The 20,780-nt window shown below is 44.2% G+C and overlaps 1 protein-coding gene across 10 annotated transcripts in view; it reads right to left on the bottom strand.

Annotated features, from left to right (window-relative positions):
* The window catches only part of ABCC2 (ATP binding cassette subfamily C member 2), a 72,537-nt gene that overhangs the window by 27,744 nt on the left and 24,013 nt on the right, over positions 1 to 20,780 (bottom strand). For 8 of the 10 annotated variants that reach the window (XM_086680607.1, XM_086680608.1, XM_086680605.1 and 5 more), the window contains 10 exons: positions 17,262 to 17,516; positions 16,119 to 16,184; positions 13,690 to 13,827; positions 13,022 to 13,168; positions 11,267 to 11,351; positions 10,489 to 10,555; positions 8,308 to 8,434; positions 5,726 to 5,902; positions 4,169 to 4,336; positions 1,584 to 1,764 (listed from right to left, as the gene is read on the bottom strand). In XM_086680607.1, the coding sequence (XP_086536733.1) occupies positions 1,584 to 1,764; positions 4,169 to 4,336; positions 5,726 to 5,902; positions 8,308 to 8,434; positions 10,489 to 10,555; positions 11,267 to 11,351; positions 13,022 to 13,168; positions 13,690 to 13,827; positions 16,119 to 16,184; positions 17,262 to 17,516 (1,411 nt within the window). The remainder of the gene's footprint in view (positions 1 to 1,583; positions 1,765 to 4,168; positions 4,337 to 5,725; positions 5,903 to 8,307; positions 8,435 to 10,488; positions 10,556 to 11,266; positions 11,352 to 13,021; positions 13,169 to 13,689; positions 13,828 to 16,118; positions 16,185 to 17,261; positions 17,517 to 20,780) is intronic. The other 2 variants (XM_086680606.1, XM_086680610.1) reach the window with 2 other exon arrangements.

Genomic DNA, 20,780 nt, shown 5'->3' with positions numbered 1-20,780 from the left:
CAACAGCATGCCAGGCATCGCTCAGAAATAATTGCTCAATGTTTACCTTGATTGACAAAGGTTTGATGAGCTGTTTTACAAACTGACCTTTACATAGAGGATAGGATTCTTCAAAGGGGCCATCTGGAAACTCAGATCATGGCAGAATCCATGAAACTCAGATCGTGGCAAAAAAAAGTCTAGACTTAGCATAAGAAAACTACCCAGGCACCTCATGTTGATGTAGTTGAGCAATAACTTAAGGGAATAAAGCATCTGACACTGCCCTTTGGCTTGGGGCCTTCACTGCCCAGGCAGGTGATTTTTGCTTTCTCCAGGCCAGTGCCTGGAGCACGTAAAGGCTAATGAAAAGTTCCGACTTCTTCCTTTCTGCTGGTTCCCAGTGCCCCTGCCCCAGTCTCCTGGGATAGCTCCCAACCCTGTCACCCATATCATCCTGTTCTTTGCTCCTGTCCTATCCCTCCAACACTTGACAGTTTATCACTCCTACCCTGTCCTGCCCTGAGCAGTTTTCAACAAAAAATTGTGAGACACGCAAAGGAAGAAAGCATGGGACCATACACAGGAAAAAAAGCAGTCAACAGAAACTGTACCTAGGGAAGCACAGGCACTGGGTTTACCAGAGAAAGACTTTAAATCAACTATTATAAATATGTTCAAAGAACAAAAGAAAACCATGTCTAAAGACTTACTACTTACAGACTTTATGGTTCAGGCTTTTCTTTCCATCTCTTGTGCTCCCTGGGGTGGGTTTGAACCATCATGTGTCCTGACCTCAAGGCCTGAATGAGTTCTCACTTGCAGGCTCTGTAACTACCTGCTTTTCTGACTGACTTGTGGAATGCACCCTTCAGATCTTGCTTTCTAAGGCTTGACCTACTGCTGGTGACTGCTACCCAAAGCAGATATCCAGAACTATGTGCAGGACTACTACTGGCAGATTCTTGGGAAGGTCCCCAGGGATCAGGGCTCCATTGCTGACTAGAGCTAATCGATGACCCCAATGGTGGTGGTATTAGGGGCTATTCCTGCGGTGTACTGTGAGACCATGCAACTGCCACGATTCTTCCTGGTTCGAAACACCCAGTGGTTTTTGGTATATTAGTCAAGATGCCCTTTGTTAGGCCTTATCAAGAATGTTTCAGTACACTATTAGTACCAGTCTATGAAGCTGTCCAGGAAGTGGTTTTAGCGGATTTAGGGTAGGTGGGGTGGGATGTGTGATTTGAGTCAACAGAAGTACAGCATCCTTAAAAGGGGGTGCCTGATGGTACTAGTCTTTCTTCCACAGGGACTAATCACCCCAAATCTTCAGTCATACCCTTCTAAAGAGTGTTCTTCGATTGCATGGTGGAGACGAGCTGAGCAGGATGAGCCCCTAGTTTGGCTCAGGCACAGAATTTCTGTGTCTGTGTTTCTTTACAGAGACATAAAATACAGAAAGAATAGATTTTGGATCTCTGGATAATTCACTTCCAAATTGAACTCACTGGATACTGCATAGTTCAGGCAGTCAGTATCAGTTTATCACTTCTACCCTTCCCATACCCAAGCTTTATCCTGTTCCAGTCCTCCTTACATACCTGTGGCCTCTCCTTCAAGACCCATCTGTTTTTTGGATGTCTTCAGAATCTTAGCAAACAATCCTTTCTTGGCCAGCAGAGTGCTGTAGGATCCCTTCTCCAGGATGGTGCCATTCCCCAGCACCACAATCTCATCCACTTGGGGAAGAAAGTGAATGCTATGTGTAATCAAGAGTCGAGTCTGGAAAAAACAACAGTAAGTAGTGCCACCACCTTCCTTCTGTGAGCCCCTCTGTCCACCACCATCCTTGGCTTGCTCTTAAAAAGGAAAGGAAGTAACTTCTTCCTGCCAACTATGAGTAGCTAACTTCCAACTACCCAGAATGTCTATTGACTTCTTTGGCTTGCTCTGGGGGTGGGAGGGAAGGAAAAAACAGTCATTTAAATTCATTTTAGGGCTCTGTTTCAAAACGTAGCCCTGAACACTTGACCTCTTTTACTTTTTTCTTTCCTTCCCAGTGCCTCATCCTAACACCAGACCCTATGTGTAAGGAGAGACTCTGGTCCTCGTGGATATATTGTTATTTGCCTGTAGTGACAGCAAGGTTTGCCCTACACACATTCTTCCAGCTTCCTGAGAGCTTAGGAATGTCACTTGAGATCCAAGCCTATCAATATAACAGATGCATCCTAAACTAAGGAAATAACTAGCTAATTTCCCCTTCTACTAACCAGCTAACCAACTGAACTTGAGAGCAAGGACGGACCTTTTCATCTGTGCACGCCCAGTCTTTGCAACAAACCAGGCACAGGGTGGTATATAGTTCATGAATGAATGGAGCCAAAGGCCATTCGGACAGGAGACAGAACCAGAAATAGAAGGGAGAGTGAGTTCCTGTTGACTTACTGATCCAAGAGAAGCAAAGGGCCTCAGGGGGACAGCAGCCCACCTACCCTGACTAGCAGCAATCAAGAAGTCTTGAAGGGAACAGGCCACACACAGATGGAGTTTTACTGCCCAATACTGAGGGAGATGTTACTGTCAGCCCTCATTGTACACTTGCTGTTGGTGAGGGACACATTCAAACCCACAAAGGGCTCTGCCAGCACCTCCCCCATTCAGCCCACTGTGTCAGGGCAAATGGGCTAACTTGCCCACGGTAAGGAAAGTGTAGCCTTCACCTACCACTAGCTCTAGTGACTTGCTCTGGCCACTTTATCTGCACTCTCTCATGGGGGCATTGTGAAAGTCCAATGAGGCATCGCAATCAAAGTGCTTAGCGCAGGCCTGGGGCATCATGAAAACACAAAAAAATGTTAGTTCTATTTTATCCCCACATTCCCACATCCTGCAAGGGTTCCAGGAAAGTGCCTTTTCAGAGCAGAGCTCTAAAACCTATGGGATGACCTATGTCCCACCAGCAAGGTGAATTATTGGGTCCTCTGGGATGTTTTCTGACTCCAACCAATTCTCCGACACCAGCTAGGTGTTCAGCGATTCAATTCTGACACTGAGCACCTAGAATTAGCACAAACCCCACAGCTGAAGGGCTTGGTCCTATGAGACTGACCGACTTCAGAGGCAATTTGCATGACTTGGGCCACCCTTACTTCCAACCAACTAGCCATAAAGCCCCTTTCTCATGATCAGTAGTTTATTAGAATGGCTCATCGATCTCCAGAACACACTTTACTTGTTTGTTGGTTTATCATAAAGAATACAATTCAAGAACAGTCAACAGAAGAAATGCAGAGGGCAGGCTATGGGGGTGTGGGACTCACCTGTGGAGCTTCCATGCCCACAGCCTCCCTCTCAGCACCTTAATGTGTTCACCAACCCAGAAGCCCTCTGGATCCCACTGCTCACAAATTTTTATAATCCAATCTTCAGCCCTTGCTTCCCTCCCCAGAGGCCTGAAAGTTCCAACCCACCCATCACTTGGGCTTTCTCACTCTCTTTTTTAAAGTTTGTTTGTTTGTTTATGGGAGAGAGAGAGAGAGAGAGCACTCACCAGCGAGCATGGTGGGGAGGAGCAGAAAGAGAGAGGAGCACAGAGGATCTGAAGTAGGCTCTGCACTGACAGCAGAGAGACTGATGCAGGGCTCGAACTCATGGGCTATGAGATCATAACCTGAGCCAAAGTCAGACACTTAACTGACTGAGCCACCCAGGTGCCCCACTTGGGCTTTCTCTTGAACAGCCCAGTCCTGAGGCTATCTAGGGGCTGCACCTTAAGTCTCTCTCTAGGCTTATGAACAAAAAACACTCCTAGTATTACTCAGGAAATTCCAAGTGTTCGGAGCTCTGTGTCAGGAACTGGGGGCAAAGACCAAATATAATCTTGTTATACCACAGATCTCAGAGTGCTTTCCATCACAACCAATCATCCCAGGAGGATCAATGTCATCGGAGCCACAGAATAAGGTTCAAATTAGCCAGTTCTAGCATAAGCTATGACCTCAAGATGGGAGCTTTCATGGGTCATCTCCTGAAAGACCAGTCTGACACTGTACCTCCTCAGCAGCCTTGGTGGTATGTTGGGGGATAGGGGAGGTAAGTACATGCTTCAGGACAGCAACAGTCCTAGGAGATATGTCCCCCAATCCCTACCCCGATGTCTTCATTGCTTTAAGTAATTTCTCACCTTGCCTTTCAATAGGCCATTGGGACCCAAGACCTTATTGAAAATATGTTTTCCCACATGAGCATCCACAGCTGACAGGGGGTCATCCAGAACATAGATGTCTGAATTTTGATAGGTAGCTCTGGCCAGGCTAATCCGCTGCTTCTGACCCCCACTGAGATTTATACCCTGAAGAAGAAAATAATTTCTATTAAGCACTACTCCACAGTCCCACCTTCACAGAGACTATTATGGAGGGGAAAGGAAGAGATTTACTTCAATAAAGTATCAAGGGATTTAAAACCTTCTAAATTCCTCTATACAAATCAATAACTTTGATTCAAATAAATTACTTCAGGCCCAATGATGAAACGTATGCCAAAATGACCATTTTCTATGAGATGATTTACTTATTAATTTTGTTTCCTGCCCCATGGGAATGTGGAGCTGCACCAGGGCAGATTTTCCCTATTTTATTCATGGTTGTAACTCCAGCGCTTAAAATGCTGTGTGGTACATAGTAATTACTCAATAAGTGTATTTGAAATAGTGAACAAAATCATTCTAGAGCTGTATCTTCATTAATCTTCTAGTAGCTGAAGATTCTTGTCCCTCAAAGACTGCTCTATTCATTGTTAGTAATAGGAAAGAAGGTTGAAAACATCCTAAATATGTAGGCATCGGGAATTTCTAAATCAATTACACTCTAACCATATAATGGATACAATACGGTCGTTAACAATGTATTTTTTAAAAAGGCATTTAATAACCTGAGAAAGTCACACTAAATTTCTAAGTATTTGAAGCAGAGTAGTAGAACCTTTCTCCAGGCCTCACTAGCATCCAGAAGTTGAGTCAGGACACCTAAGCTCCGGTCCTGCGTCTGCTCCTCCACCTGCGAGGTCATCCTTGGGCCAGGCTCTGGTTAGTTAGCCTCTCTGGTCCTAGCCTCATCAGCTTTCTTTAAAAAAATTTTTTTTGGTGGGGCACCTGGGTGGCTCAGTCAGTTAAGTGTCTGACTTTGGCTCAGGTCATGATCTCACGGTTTGTGGGTTCAAGCCTCGCATTGGGCTCTGTGCTGTCAATTCAGAGCCTGGTGCTTGCTTCGGATTCTGTGTCTCCCTCTCTCTCTGCCCCTTCTCCACTCATGCTGTGTCTCTCTCTCTCTCAAAAAATGAATAAACGTTAAAAAAATTAAAAAAAATAAAACTAAATAAAATTTTTAATGTTTTTATTTATTTTTGAGAGAGAGATACAAAGCGTGAGTGGGGGAGGGGCAGAGAGAGAGAGAGGAGACACAGAATCCCAAATGGGCATCAGGATCTGAGCCATCAGCACAGAGCCTGATGCAGGGCTTGATCTCACAAACCAGGAGATCATGACCTGAGCTGAAGTTGGATGCTTATACAACTGAGCCAGCCAAGTGTCCCTCGTGTTTTCTGGTATTTGTTCCAAGCTGACTACCAAAATTGGTCAGCTCTTTTACTCCCATGTACTTCTTCACCGTCCTTGCTCCCCGCCACCCCCTCCCCCCACTACTATTCTTCACCCTTCAAGGTCCCTTGGTGTCCCAAGTACCTTCTCTCCAATCTCGGCCAGGTCTCCTCCGGGCAGCACTTCCAAGTCTGGGAGGAGGGCACAGGCCTCCAGAACCTGCTGGTATTTCTTTTCATCCAACTCGGATCCAAAAAGGATGTTGTCCTTTAAGGTGCCATTCTGGATCCAGGATTGCTGTGGGACATAGGCTATAGTGCCCTAGATGGGAAGGACCAGACCACGGGACAGTTATACCTCCAGAAATGCAGGGCTGAAGGAGGGAGTGGCAGCATGGGGAAGGAAAAACAGAACTTAGATTTTAAAAAATGAATGTCAGGCTGACTGAGCATCTAATATGTATAAAGTGCTTGTATTTATTGCACCAGCCAGGGAGAAACATTCAATATCCTGTTCACCACTTAAATACTTCTCCCTACTCTCTATTTCACTATCACTTTCTAGCCATGATCCTGAAAATTAGAGGAAGAAACACATGCTGCTTCTAGAACAGGAAACTCACTGGGATTGACTCAAACCCTAAGACCACCAGAGGGCTAACACAGGGGTGATGGTATAGAGATTGTAGGAAGAACCAAGAGATTTGAACGAGGGCGCCAGGCTGATGCATGAAGCAGATCATGTCCAGAGAGGAAGCCTGACAAAGGCCTGTGTTTGAGAATGAACTCAGTGATGAGTTGGCAAGAAAAAGCTTTCTCATACACCTGAAACTAACATAACATCTTGTGCCAACTATACTCAAAATTTTTTTGAAAAAATTGTATTAAAAAAATAAATAGTAATTTATAACAAAAAAGGAAGTATGGTATGATAAGTTAAAGTTTTTATTATTTAAAAAGTTAAACAGAAGTCAAAACTTGACTTGAGGCTAGAACCAATTTAAATATTAATGTTAAATCATTACCACAAATTTCCAATGTGAACTTCTTTGAGTGTTAAAGTCATTTGAAACGAAAATGCCATTTTTAAAAAATAATTTAGAAGACATTCAGCAGTTTTGTGTCAGTTTAAAGGAGAAATATGTGTGTGTGTGTGTGTGCACACACACACTTTTATAAAAGAGAATTATGTTTAGAGGTAATTTTAAAATAATCTTCTTTTAGCCTGTGTATCCCAGTATCTATGGGGGCAAAGTGACATGCCAATTCAAAATTGACTTCTAGGGGCACCTGGGTGGCTCAATCGGTTAAGTGTCCAACTTCGGCTCAGGTCACAATCTTGCAGTTGGTGAGTTTGAGCCCTGTGTCGGCTCTGTGCTGACAGCTCAGAGCCTGGAGCCTGCTTTGGATTCTGTGTCTTCCTCTCTCTCTGCCCCTCCCCCACTAGTGCTCTGTTTCTCTCTCTCGCTCTCAAAAATAAACATTTAAAAAATTTTTTAAATTCAAAATTGACTTCTAAAGGACTAAATAAAGAAATGTTCCAAGTGAACAAAAAGAAGAAGTTAGGAAACAGTTAAATCAGTAGCATCTGCTCCGTTATATCTCATATTATTTAATGTAAATTGGCTCATGAGGGATTGGTAAATCAGGGAATAAGGCCAGTATAATGTGGAAGAAGCATTAGTTTTTAATTTTCTGAGCATCTCAGTGTCAAGCAGTCAGGGGCAAGCTTTCCCATAATTAGAAAGAAATGGTTAGCAATATATGAAGATCTTAAGGAAAAAACCTAAAAAATCTACAGACACGTGGGTTTTTTTTTTTTTTTTTTTTGGTGTAAGTAGTGGCTGGTTAAATGATTCCAAGTACTTATAAGTTCCTCTAAATTGAACTCTCTGGGGAAGCTCAGAGTGCTCATGGAGATGCTATGAAAAGATTTCTTCTGGGTTAAAAAATATATAATTGACAATGATGTCTACACCCTGTATCAAATTTTTGAGCAAGTAAAGTCAAAGACCAAACTCTCAGAGGAGGAAGAGGAAATCGGGAGTCTAAAGCTACATGTGATGCTCAGTGTAATGGCCAGTGGGGATTTTACAGTGCTGCTGTTTTAATTGTTATTGGTTTTGTTGGTACGCTAGTTACAAAGTTATGTCAGTTTTTTTAAATTATTGTTTTTGAGAGAGAGAGAGAGAGAGAGAGAGAGAGCACACAAACACATACACGTGGGAAGGGGCAGAGAGAAGGGGAGAGAGAACCCTAAGCAGGCTCCACACTGTCACAGAGAACCCAACTCAGGCTTCGAGCCCACAAACTGAAATCATGACCTGAGCTGAAATCAAGTATTGGACACTTAACCAACTGAGCCACCCAGTTGCCGCAGGTATGTAAGTTTTTAATGATGCTTTTAGAAACCTAGATGTAGCAGAATTGCCTATACTTTGAAGGAAGAGATCTCTGTTAAACAGTTTTCAAACTTTAGTATGCATAGGACCTCATTAAACATGCAGATTTTTGGAGTCTACCCCCAGAGTCTGATTATATGTGTGGGGTGGGGCAAAGAATCTACACTTTACAAGTCTACCTAACGTCTCCAAGACTGCATCTACAGCAAAACAACAACAGTGGTCATCAGATTCTAGTCCTCAGTGCATTCTCCAAAATGAGAAAGTAGTGCTCAGTGGCCCACATCTCAAGGTCAGAACTCTTTTCCTTAGCATCCCCTCTCACCTTGATGGTGATGTGCCCGTGGACATTTTCCATTTCTCCCAGCATGGCTGACATCAAGGAAGACTTCCCAGAGCCCACAGTGCCCACCACAGCCACCAATTGGCCTGGCATAATGTCCAGGTTCACACTGAAAAGAAAGAAGTGTATTTGGTTTTTAAGTGTCTATTTTAAGAGAAAGTGAGTGAGCGAGCGAGCATGGGGAAGGGGCAGAAAGAGAGTAAGAGAGAATCCCAAGCAGGCTCTGCACTGTCAGGACCAAGCCCGGTGCAGGGCTCGGTCCCATGAATTGTGTGACCATGACCTATGCTGAAATCAAGAGTCAGACGCTTTACTGACTGAGTCACCCAGGCGCCTCAAGAGAAGTGTATTTAAAGGAGGTGAGGGGTGTTTTTCAAGAGTAGTTCAGGCCACTTCTCAGACCATTCATAAGAAGTCTCGTATTAGATTTTCCCTCAAGATTGGAAAATTTGTCTTGGATATAGAAGACTCTGAAGTGCTTCTTTAATACGTTTTTTATAAGCTCAAAAGGGCTAGAGAATGAGCCCTAACTTATCCAACTGTCTATAAGCTGTTTGTGCCAAATGTAGGTTTCAACTGGGAAAATTCTCTTAGCACCAACATGGTACCATTGAACAAGAACTTAATGGGAGCTTAGAGACCTGAGTTCAAGTCTCATCTTTGCCACTGCTGAACTATATGATCTTGGAAAGCCACATCCTCTGGACTCTCATTTATGAACTAATAGGGTTGGAATAGATCAGGGTTTCCCAAACTTGGCTATTTAATGAGAATGGCCATTCAATGGAACACTTGCTGGAAGCACAGAACACCTTCCCCTCTCCTGGAGATTTGGCTGTGTCTAACTAGGGAGGGACACACACTGGGCAGGGCTCCTCGAAACTCTGTGCCCACCCTGTTTTTGAGTCCCTAGTATATTAAGAACATCAGGAACTTGTTCACAGTCTTTCTGAAACTGCCCTTTGCTAGTGTAAGTCTAAAAGAAGTTCAGTACAAAGTGGGAGCTGTGTCCAGCCTCTTCTCTGCAAAGGGAGGCTTTCAGGTTGGGAAGGTCCAGAGGAGGGGCTTCTGGCCTGATAGCATCCCGGGGCAAGCTCCAGAATCTATATGAAAGGCTGTAGGAATAGAAGTGTGGGAAGACCCAGGTGTAACAGGGAGAAGATAAGGTGTGCTGGGTTGGGAACAAAGATGTGGCCTGCTCAGGCTTCCTGGTATATTATGTGTGCTACATTCAGTGGAGTTGGGTATATACTGTCTATCTGACCCTGTATAGACCACGTGTTCTCCTATCCAGACATACCTATGGTAAAGTTCAATTTATAAATTAGGCCCAGTAAGAGATTAACAACAATAACTAGTAAAATAGAACAATTATAACAATAAACTGTAATGAAAGATATGTGAATGGGGTCTTAACTCTCATTGACTGTCCTGCACTCACCCTTCTGATGATGCAAGATGATACAATGCCTATGTGGAGAGATGAAGGGAGGTGAATGATGGGAGCACTGTGACCTACATTAGGCTACTATTGATGTGACCATTCGTCAGGAGGAGGATCATCTGCTTCCACACAGAGGTTGACTGCAGGTAACCGAAACCAAGGAAAGCAAAACTGCAGAAGAGGAACTACTAGACAAGCAACAGCGTGGCAAGAAAGGGTTGGCTTAGGGCAGAGGAGGTGGGAGGTGGGAATGGGTTAGTTAGAGGTAAAACTCCAGATCTCAAGTTTAATCTTTGTAGAGGCAGCTCCTGTTGTCCACTTTGGGGAAAGAAGCCATATTCTTGATTACTGTTCTTAAATGAACAAACGAACTTAAATTGGTTTCAGGCTTTGGTGTGCATCCTTTATCATACCCAGAGACCTAGGCCACTTGCTGCACTACCTCCATCCACAATCTGGAGAACAAAGTTCTTCCTGGGTTCTTAGCTGGAGCCCACAGTCCCACAGTAAGACAGCCTGGTGGCAGGTGCACTTCCGGGGAAAGAGGCTCGGGAGTTTTGCTGTCCGCTGGTCTCCCCAGGGTTTCAGCCTGCACTGAAATCTAACGGAATGTGTGCACATTGTCCATATTTCATGTGCCCTAGTGGTTGGAATTTTCCAGTAACAGGACTGGCAAGGAGAAGCCTGAAGAACAGCAGGCTGGACAGGAGGCAACTCACTCTCGAATTGTGGCTTCCAGATCCCGGTCCCAGGTAAAGGAGGCCTCTGAAAACTGCACAGCTTTTTCTGTTGAGAAAAAGGCCCTCTCTTTTAGTCAGATGTAGGTCCTCATGTATCTGTCTGCCCTTTCTCAGCCCTCCTGCGTCCCTCCTTCAGCAGATCCCAAGATCACCTATCAGTGCTGGCTCCTACATTAACAGGAGGCAGAGGAAATTTCCCCTGGTGAGACCAAAAGTGGCCTGCAAACAAAAGCGGTTCTGGTTGAATTCCCAAGCGTGTTAGCCAGATTCCTGACCTGCAGACACCTCTGCGATGTCTGCCTCTGGGCACATTCTCACACCCTCTGTTGCCTCACGTCCTGGTAAAAATTCTACCTCTATATACAAACCTGGTCACTCCATGGATTCCAGGTCCACAGGTCCCTCTGGCTGTGTCTGCCCCCCAATCCTTAGATCTTCAGACCTTGCAAATGTTCTTTCACTCCAGCCTACTTTCCCCAAGTTCCCATGGTTGGCTCCATCTTGACTTCTCTTTTCTAGATCTTTTGCAGGATTCCCTGCTTATCCTCAGACTATGGTTTAGCCATCTGGCTAAGCAACCTATTCTAAATGAAAATGTCACTTAAGTAAAAATAGTAAGCTTGTTATGCAAATGTAGGTTAAAGTAAATACCTTAGCTCTCCCTTTCAATCAGTTTGCTGCCCCTAAGCCCTCCTATGTCAAAGTTCTGGTGCCAGCACTGTGAATAAGATGGGGAAGCAACTTCCGAATTCATTACCAAAATTGTACTCATGTCGAATGGCGGATGTGTCCAACTCATCCCCTCCCAAGTACTTTTCTAGCCGTTCTGTGGAAACGCTGGCCTAGAGGGGGACACAAAGGATCTCAAGAATAAAAAATCCAACGACAAGCACGAGCAGGGAGAGGATTTTGACTTTGTCATCAGCCCTGGATGTGGAAGCAGAGAGTCAACCTGCCAGGCCTCTTGCCGATGGTTTACCATTTGCTACATCTGTAACCTCTGGACACCCCCAGACTCAGACACATTTCAGCCCTGGAAGACATCCCTCTCTGCACAGAGGGAAATTAAGATGCTGTTTCAGCCCCTTAGAAAACTTGTGGTGCTGGGGTCAACTCTATTGCCATCTCTTCAATCTTTGGACCCAGTTCCAGAAACTGTCTTCTGCCTTCTTCTAAGACAAAATCCTAATTTCTATCTGCTTTTGGTAACTGGGCCCCTGGTGTGCTCTTCTTTAATGGAGTCTATGCCTTGGTCCTGCCCAGTGTCCTAACTGAGCCACTACTGGGACCCTTTATACAGGAATTGGCCATGGCACCACAGTGACCTTAGAAAACTCCACACAGGCCAAATTTAAACTGCAGCTGACCTAAGCATTGGCAGAACACCCTGTGGTCTCCTGAAACATAAGAACTGGGGAGAGATCCTAGGAGCTTTTACAAGGACCTTTCTCACTTGCCTGTTTTCAGGGAGCCTGTCAGAGAGATCGTTTCTCATTACCACCTGGGTTCTGATGAAAGCGTGGACTTTCTGTCTTGCCTTTCCTTTGAGTGCAGTTGCAGGCTACAAAACCACTCAGCTGTTGCATGGATCCGCCCCTCAGAAACAGAGTGCCTCGTTTACATTATCATGTAATGCCTGTGTTACATTATCATCTGGCCCCTTTTGTTTCACAGTCACCCCGCGAGATAGGGAAGGCAGGGAGCAGACACCTTTGCTGATCTTGCTCTTGCAATTTATGTACTAAGCTATTGGAGTCTAGAAAGAGCATACTGTTTCTTTATCAGCCAAACCTGTCAGCCTTTCTTAACCCCCTCTAGGGTAGCGAGGTCTGAAACTCATCCTTCCTATGGTCTGAGCGGTCTAAAGCATGCCACCCTTAGTGTAAGTGTACATCACCATACTCTATCTTTCTGATTACCTCACTAGCCTACCACCTGCCCTGTGAATATCCTGAGGTCTGGTACCTGGTCCATCTCAGTGACTGTGCTCACTTTTCAGGAACCAGACACTCCCTCTGGACCATCCGAGTCCTCTTGAACTCCAAACTCACTTTCTGACAGCTTGAAGCTTGAGAGCTGTATTCAGTTCCACCACCACATGGCTTCATGCAGAGAGGGTCTTCTCTTTCCACGTATGCTGCATTTCCCTAATGCTATATAAATACCCCAAGAGCCTTGGTAAAATGTGGGGGAAATTGGGCTGGGAAAAGGGCTTAGAAACGGTCCAGGTATCAGCTAATCATCATAATCTCATTAAATGCTTTCACAGGCACTGTCTCCCTGTGAGGTAGAGAAGATTGGTATGATTATCCTCATTTTAGAGTCAGATAAACTAGGGCTCAGAGAGCTTGTGATTTTATTAAGCTCAAACTTGGTCTCCAGAGACCAAACAAATCTCTCTAATTGAAAGTTCACCAGCAGAAGAGAGAAGTAAGATATGATAGGGCAGTCATTTTGGGATGTAAGCCTTTTAACCAGAGATAATCAGTTAGCAGTGAGGGCTTCTACCCACCTGTAACATGGAGGTGATTACCATGGGAAACATACTCAGGGGGAAACGCAGGATATTGAAGAGGGTGATGGAGGTGAAGGCCTTTTCTGCATCCAAAACATTATTGCTATTCACCAGAATGTAAACTGAAAATGTGATCACAGACACCTGGAAAAGCAAGGTCATGAGCAATTCATTTCTAAAAAGGGTTCAAACACTTATGCTAAGTTTCAGGAACACAGTATATCAGAGTTGAAGGAGCCTTAGGGATCATTATCTCAACCTTCTTGTGTTACACAGGAAATATTTTGCCCGAGGTCACAGTCAATTAATTGTATTACTGGGACCAGAGTTCGGGTCTCCGGGCTCCTATATTGGTGTTCCTCCCCTCTCTAGGCCCACACAGCCTCCTCAAGAAGACAAGAAGCTCTCCTATGCAAACCATTCCTGATTACCACCTTCATGCTGACTATCCTGGAAACTTACTCCGGGCTGCCGGATGACCAAATTGTACACAAGGGTGACATTAGAGTTGGGGGCACCAGGCAGGAATAGCAACTTTGGGAAGTTGAGGAGGGGGATAGATTTTCCAGGATTTCGGGGTTAGGCCTAGAGGCACTGGGCAGTCTGCTGAGAACAGACCTTCCTCTTCAGGAAGCTGACCCAGTCCATTGACTCCTGTCACTCACCAGGACTGGACTTATGTATAAGAGAAATGTCATTATAGTCTGCATCTGACCCAAGGTCAGCAGGTTCTTGAGCTCTTTCTTCCGAAGTTCATGGACTTGCTTTTTGAATGAAGGTTCCCAGGCAAAATACTTCAGGATCTAATAGGATAGAAAACAGCACAGCTCACACTGTTGCCCCCAAAGGACACTAGACAGATCTCATCTACCCAGGTTTTAGGATAGGTTCTCCAAAATAGGGGAGTGGGGGGGGGTGTAGAAATCCAGATTATAAAGTATTATTATAGAAAGGTAGGTTGCATTTGTCAGAAACCTACTATGTACAGAACGTTTTAATTTTTTTAATCTTTATTTCTGAGAGAGCATGAGTGGGGGAGGGGCAGAGAGGAGAGACACAGAATCCAAAGCAGGCTCCAGGCTCTGTCAGCACAGAGATCTTGTCAACCACAAGATCATGACCTGAGCCAAGGTCGGACGCTCAACCAACTGAGCCACCCAGGTGTCCCTGTACAGAACGTTTTGAACACATGATCTTACTTAATCCTTATAACAACCTTAGTGTGATCAATGGTCCCAGTTTGCCTGGAACTAAGAGGTTGCCCAGGACATGGGGCTTTCAATGCTAAGCTCAGAAAGTTCTGGGAAAACCAAGGAGAGTCCCCTACTTTTGCAGAATTATTGTGTCAGTTTTAGTGAAGAGGAAAGAGGCAGAAGATACCAGGTAGCTTGCCCAAAGTTACCAAGCTAGCAAGCATTAGAGAGGAGACTCAGGGCCAGGGCTACCTTTTCATTTTGCCACATTTAGCAAAAAGACATATCAGAATTCTGCGTAGAGAAATACCAAAGAGTTAAAAGAGGCCTCTGCTTCATTTTCAAAAAGTTTAGGGTAATGTTTAAATCCTTGAATTCAAAACAACACATATATTAAAAATTAACTTGCTGGTAAGCTTTGGAGGAAGAAATGCGTTATTTTGAAAGCTGGCCAAAAGAGGGGAAAAAACCAGCATTTTTCCTGCCTGTCCTGCACAAACTTTATTTTAGTGTAACCAACTAGCTAATCGATGCTAAAGGAATAATAGAATTCAAATTTCACTCTTTTGCAATTCCTAATGATATAATAGATCAAGGCAATGATCAGCAGCTGCAAGAACTTCTAGGACAGTTTTCAAACTTGGCTGCATATTAGAATCACTTGGGGGAGATTTTAAAACCTATGTATGCCTAGGCCTCAACCCCAGAAAGTCTAATTTAAATGGTTTGAATTAGGGCCCAAGCCTCACTGAGAGTCAAACTTCCTGGGGGTCAAAATGTGCTGCCAGAGCCACAAATCACTGCTCTGGGGGAAAGAGTGGCAGGAAACCTAATAAGGGGTGAATCACCTGGACCCCTGAACACTCACCATTGCTGGTGTTTGGAAGCACATGGTACTGCCTGAAAGTATCTGTCCTCCCTACCTCCACCAAAAATCAAAACAAAAATATCCCCTATCTAATCAAGCCTCTAGATCTGATTACTAATTTATAAGAAATATAGGAAATAAGACAACGCAGTTTCTCCAACATGACAAAGATAAAAAGAAAAGGGGGGGGGAAGAGTCAATTATAGATTAAAAGCAGTAGCAACTAAATGCCATGTATGGATTTTTTTGGATCCTTATTCCAACTAATTAACAGCAAACAAATGACATCTGAGGCAACTGGGGAAATTTAATGGTACCAAAAATGACTAATTTTTTTTTAAGGTGGGATAATAGTATTGTGGTTATGTTAAAAAAAATAAAGTCTTTTGGAAACACAAAGTATTTGTGTGAAATACAAGATACTACATCTGGGATTTGCTTTAAAAATAATCTAGCAGAGGGGTGCCTAGGTGGCTCAGTCGGTTAAGCATCCAACTCTTGATTTCGGCTCAGGTCATGATCTTGTAGTTCATGAGTTGGAACCCCACATCAGGTTCCTTGCTGACAATGCAGAGCCTGCTTGGGATTCTCTCTCTCTCACTCTCTGCCCCTCCCCTGCTCTCTCGTACTCACTCTCTCTCAAAATAAATAAATAAAAAAAAATCTAGCAGAGCATGAAGTGGGTACATAGATGAAACTAGATCATGCTGATAATTGCTAGACCTAGGTGAGAAGTCCATGGGGGTTCATCACATCATTCACTCCACTTGTGTGCACGTTTGACAATTTCGACAGTAAAACATGAGAAGAAAAGCAACCATGTAGGGTAAATAAAGAGAAATGAAGTTTTGAAGGAGGGCCTGAGACCACTGGAAGGAGAAGCAGGAGACCTGCTAACAGGGGTTGGGAGTCCTGGGACACACCACAGGCCCAGAAGTGGGGGAGACCCGCAAGCCCTGCCAGGCCTTTTGAAGGCCGAGAACCCTCTGCTGCTGGCATTTTCCCCCCGGGCCACCTGTACTCGGCTTCTCACCTTGATCCCACTGAGAATTTCATTCATGATCTTTAAACGTTTGTCTTTATTCTTCATATTTTTTACCTGCCAGGAAAAAGTCAAACAAAACACACTTCCTCGTAAGAGGGTCCAGAGTTGCTGCAGATGCTAGGTCCTAGTGATGGCACCTGTGGCTGTCACATGGGTGCCTGGTGATAGGATGCATCCCTGCCTGCTCTGCTCAGGCTGCTCCCGCCACACCCATCTGCTTTCTGATCCTTAACTACACCCAGTTCACTTCTGCCCCCACAGGCTTTGCCTGCCTGCGCCTCTTCCCAGGCTGTTCTTCCCAAGGCTTCCTCCTGCACAGTCAGGCTCATGCTATTCAGAGCCCAGTTCACATGTACCCTCCTCACAGAGGCTTTTCCTGACCCCATAATCTAAAACCACCACCCATTCACTTGCTCTCATCTCACTCTGTTTAATTTTCTTCATAGTACTATCATGACCTGATAGTTTTCTTCTTCACTTCCGTTTATGGCCCGATTCTCCACTGCAAATAGAATGTAAGTAAGCTCCATAAGAGCAAGAGCTTTGTCTAATTTGCTGCCATATTCCCAGAATAGTATGTACAGAAAATCTTTTAAAAGTAATTATTTGGGACTAAAGGAATGCAAAGTGAATGCATGAATAGATCATGTACACCATTGAGTCCACCCACCAACCTATGACTTCTGGCAGAGCAAAGGACTATCGGCATGGAGCCCCGCCACCTGGTAGGAGCAGGGATGACTGCCAGGATTTAGGCGTAATGTCTGGGTCATTCATGTGTCTGCTCTGCATGATTGGTTTGTATTGCCATGACAGAGAAGCAGGGCCAATAATCACTACTTGAAGAACAGTCCAGCAGAGCAGGGTGGGAGAGTTATGTGCCGGGTCCCTGGGAAGCTCTCCCCTCTCCAATCAGGCTCTGCCATCTAACACGAACGAAGATGGAGTATATAAACCTTAACGGTGCTCAAAAGATGAGAAGGGAATCCAGAGAAAGCCACAGTCATTTGGGATGGTGGAAAGTCTTCCATTAGCATTGCCTGCCCAAATGCCCAAGAGTTAGAGTAAGCAAAAGACTTTAGACTTTGAAGTGGGTGTAGAGATCTCCCTAGGGTGACTCGGTTTCTTTACCTGAACAGCTCTACTCTTGGTGGCAAGTATCCCATTAATTGGGATTAGAAGTACCATCACCCCAACACCTGCTAAGACTGAGGGTCCCAGCTCTGCCCATAGGAAGGAGATACATAAAGTAATCTGTAGAATATTTGACCACAGCAAATGGATGAAGCTGGTCACATCCATGAGCTTCTGGGCATCCACAGACATCAGGTTCACAGTTTCTCCAATGGTGTACTGCTTTCTGCTCTGGTTGGATAGGGTCAGCGCCTAAAGATAAAGATTGGAATTGGGATCTATGGATAAGTCCAAGAACAATGGGGAGTAAAAGGGAAACTCAGGAAGTAAGAACACACTAGAAGGATGGGCTCCATATGGACACAACTTTTCCAAGAGGCTAGGCCTTCTTGCCTCCAAATCTTACAGACAGTGTTCTCTCATTTTTGACCACCCTTTCAGGCTATTCCCACCTCCCTGAACCCCCTACCACTTCCACCCCAACACACACACTTCTTTGCTCAGAAAATTCCTAATTATTCTTTAGTGTCAGTTTAGATGGAATTTATTCTGAGAAGACTTCCCTGGACTCCAGAGTTTGGGGTAGATACCCCTCCTGTGTACTCCCATAACACTCTGGACTAACCTCTGTCATTACGGTAGGGACACTGAACTGTAATTGTTTTTCTATTTCTCCACCAGATGCGAACCCGGGAGGACAAGGGCTACATCTGTTCATTTCACTCCTGTATCACATGGCACACAGTAGGGAATCAGATAGTGAAGGATAAAAGGAAGGCAAGAATCATGAGTGGATTCTGGCCGTGCAGACTTCTGACGTGGCAGTTTTATTGGAAGTCATATTCTTATGAAGAAGTTTCAACCATTTCCAAGGACAGAGATCTTAGAATGAAGAGGAAAGCTGTAGGGTTCACGCATTTGAAGCAAAACCATTTGTTTATGGTCAGGAATTTGTAGGCAACATCTAGATGCTGACTCATACAGCATGGGCCCCCGTTCTCATGTTAGAGAGACCAAAAGACTACTGTCCGTCCACAGGTCTGTTACTTATACCAATGCCTTGCACAAATGCACCTTGCCAAGGGATTGGGGTGGGGGCACTGAAACCAATTCACACCATGCCCACCATACCACCTCCTGAACATTCTTCATACCACTATATCGTCCTGGAGGAAGGAGAGCCTTCTAAGCCCCCCAAAGATAGAGTATGGGCTAAGGTTAGTTCCAGGGATCCACCTCCAGCCACTTCCTAGAAGCTGTACTGTCATCATATCCACAAGACCTATTTCTTTGGAACATAACAAGATTCTTGTTTATACAGTAAAATGAGGGACGTTCCCCCAAACGTTAGGCCACCAACGTTCTAGAGAAATCAGTTCACTGTTATGCCTCCCCTTTAGTATGGAAAAGCAAAAATATGCCAACCCCCCCCCCCCCAACAAAAACCAAACCAAAAAACCAAACAAATTGCCCTTCAAGGTCATCACTTTTCTATTCTCAATAAATCTCAATACAGTAGAAAAGACATTGGCTTAGTCCCAACAGCCCTTATCTGAGGGCAAGTCCTGGCTGTGTGATTATAGGCACTGAAATGATCTAATCCTTACTTCTCTGTAAATAATGCTGTTCCTTCACAGGGCCATGGATTTATAATGGATATGAAAAAAATGTTCTATAACATTTCATAAATGAAGCACTGCCTAAACATATAAAAGTCAATTTTAAATTCTATTTTAGTAGCAATATTAATTTGAATGAAAGTCTTATTAAAATCACCATTTTAAAAATTCTTTGTGGATTGTAACAGTTGTAAACTTGGAATATATTAAGAATCAAAAATAGTGGGAATGAGTCAACACAATTGTAAAAGTGTACATTCATAAAAATGGCTGAGACAGCTTGGTTATTGACCTCATATCCTGCAAACAGAAATCCAGTATCTCCAGAAGAAATAAGGGGATTAAAAATTGAGGCAAGACATGGGGCGCCTGGGTGGCTCAGTTGGTTAGGCATCCAACTTCAGCTCAGGTCATGATCTCAGAGCTCATGAGTTTGAGCCCCGCATTGGGCTCTGTGCTGACAGCTCTGAGCCCAGAGCCTGCTTCAGATTCTGTGTCTCCCCCTCTCTCTTTGCCTCTCCCCTGCTCACATTCTCTCTCTCTCTCTCTCTCTCTCTCTCAAAAAAGAATTAAAAACATAAAAAAAAAAAAATTGGGGGAGGACCAATCCCAGTGTGAGGGTATTCAGGAATTCAAAAGACTTGACCAGACTTCTGGGTTAAAGACATCTGGACTACCTGTCTGGGTTTCTCTCTCTCTTCCCCACCCCCCCCCCTTTTTTTTGTAACTTAAAAAAATTTTTTTTAATGTTTATTTATTTTTGAGAGAGAAAGAGACAGAGTGCAAGTGGGGGTGGGGCAGATTGAGAGAGGGAGACACAGAATCTGAAGCAGGCTCCAGGCTCCAAGAGGTCAGCACAGAACTCGATGCGGGGCTCAAATTTGCAAGCTGTGAGATCATGACCCGAGCCAAAGTCGAATGCTCAACAGACTGAGCTACCCAGGCGCCCCTCCTTTTTATTTTTTTTTTTAAAACGTTTATTTAGTTTTGAGAGACAGAGACAGAGCATGAGCAGGGAAGGGGCAGAGAGAGAGGGAAACACAGAATCCAAAGCAGGCTCCAGGCTCTGAGCTGTCAGCACAGAGCCCAACACAGGGCTCAAACTCACGAACTGTGAGATCATGACCTGAGCTGAAGTTGGATGTTTAACCAACTGAGCCACCCAGGCACCTCACCTGTCTGGGCCTCTTGGTGAGTCAACATCTGCTTGGGGAAGACAGTGACACATGGGTTTTAAGAGACAAATGCAAAGGAGAAAACCAAGAACCATAAAAGAGAAATCACTATGATGGAACTCTCTAGTGGTACAAGAAGGAGGGGAAGAAAAGGCAGTTGATGTTTAATGTTCTGTTCTATAAAAAGTCCTATCTCCTTATTTCTGAATTTTCTCCTCAGGCTTGTAGTCACTGACTGTAACTACTCTATTTTCAATCCTTTTTATTTATTTATTTTTTATTTTTTTATTGAGATATGATTGATTCTATTTTCAGGGATGAAATGAGATTTCACCTTGGCATCTAGGACACAAGGAAAATACAGTTGCCCTGAGAAAGCAAAATGTTAAAAGCAACGTGTTAGAAGATTAGCAAAATCATCATAAGGAAATGGAAAATTTCAAGTCTGCAGAACTCAGTAACCAAAGTGACTGTATTTATAAAATGAGAGAAGGAGTCGGGCAGAGAAGGGGTGGTCAGATGCTAAAGGTTAGAAAAATCAGTCTCTAGGCAAAAGTGGGTCAGGGAGACCGAGTCCTGGCCCATAGAGAATTCTAGTCTATAGCAACATTATAATCTGAGATGGATGCACCAAGTCTTGTGAACCCAGCTTCATGTAATACCCAGTTTAAATGTTGGTGGTTTTAAGAGTTTGCCCTTGGCCAACTTCTTTTCTGATCTTA

This window comes from Puma concolor, chromosome D2, assembly GCF_028749965.1.
Source record: "Puma concolor isolate L17-30 chromosome D2, mPumCon1.1.hap2, whole genome shotgun sequence".
Classification (NCBI taxonomy): Eukaryota; Metazoa; Chordata; class Mammalia; order Carnivora; family Felidae; genus Puma; species Puma concolor.
This window is presented reverse-complemented; position numbering and strand designations above follow the sequence as displayed.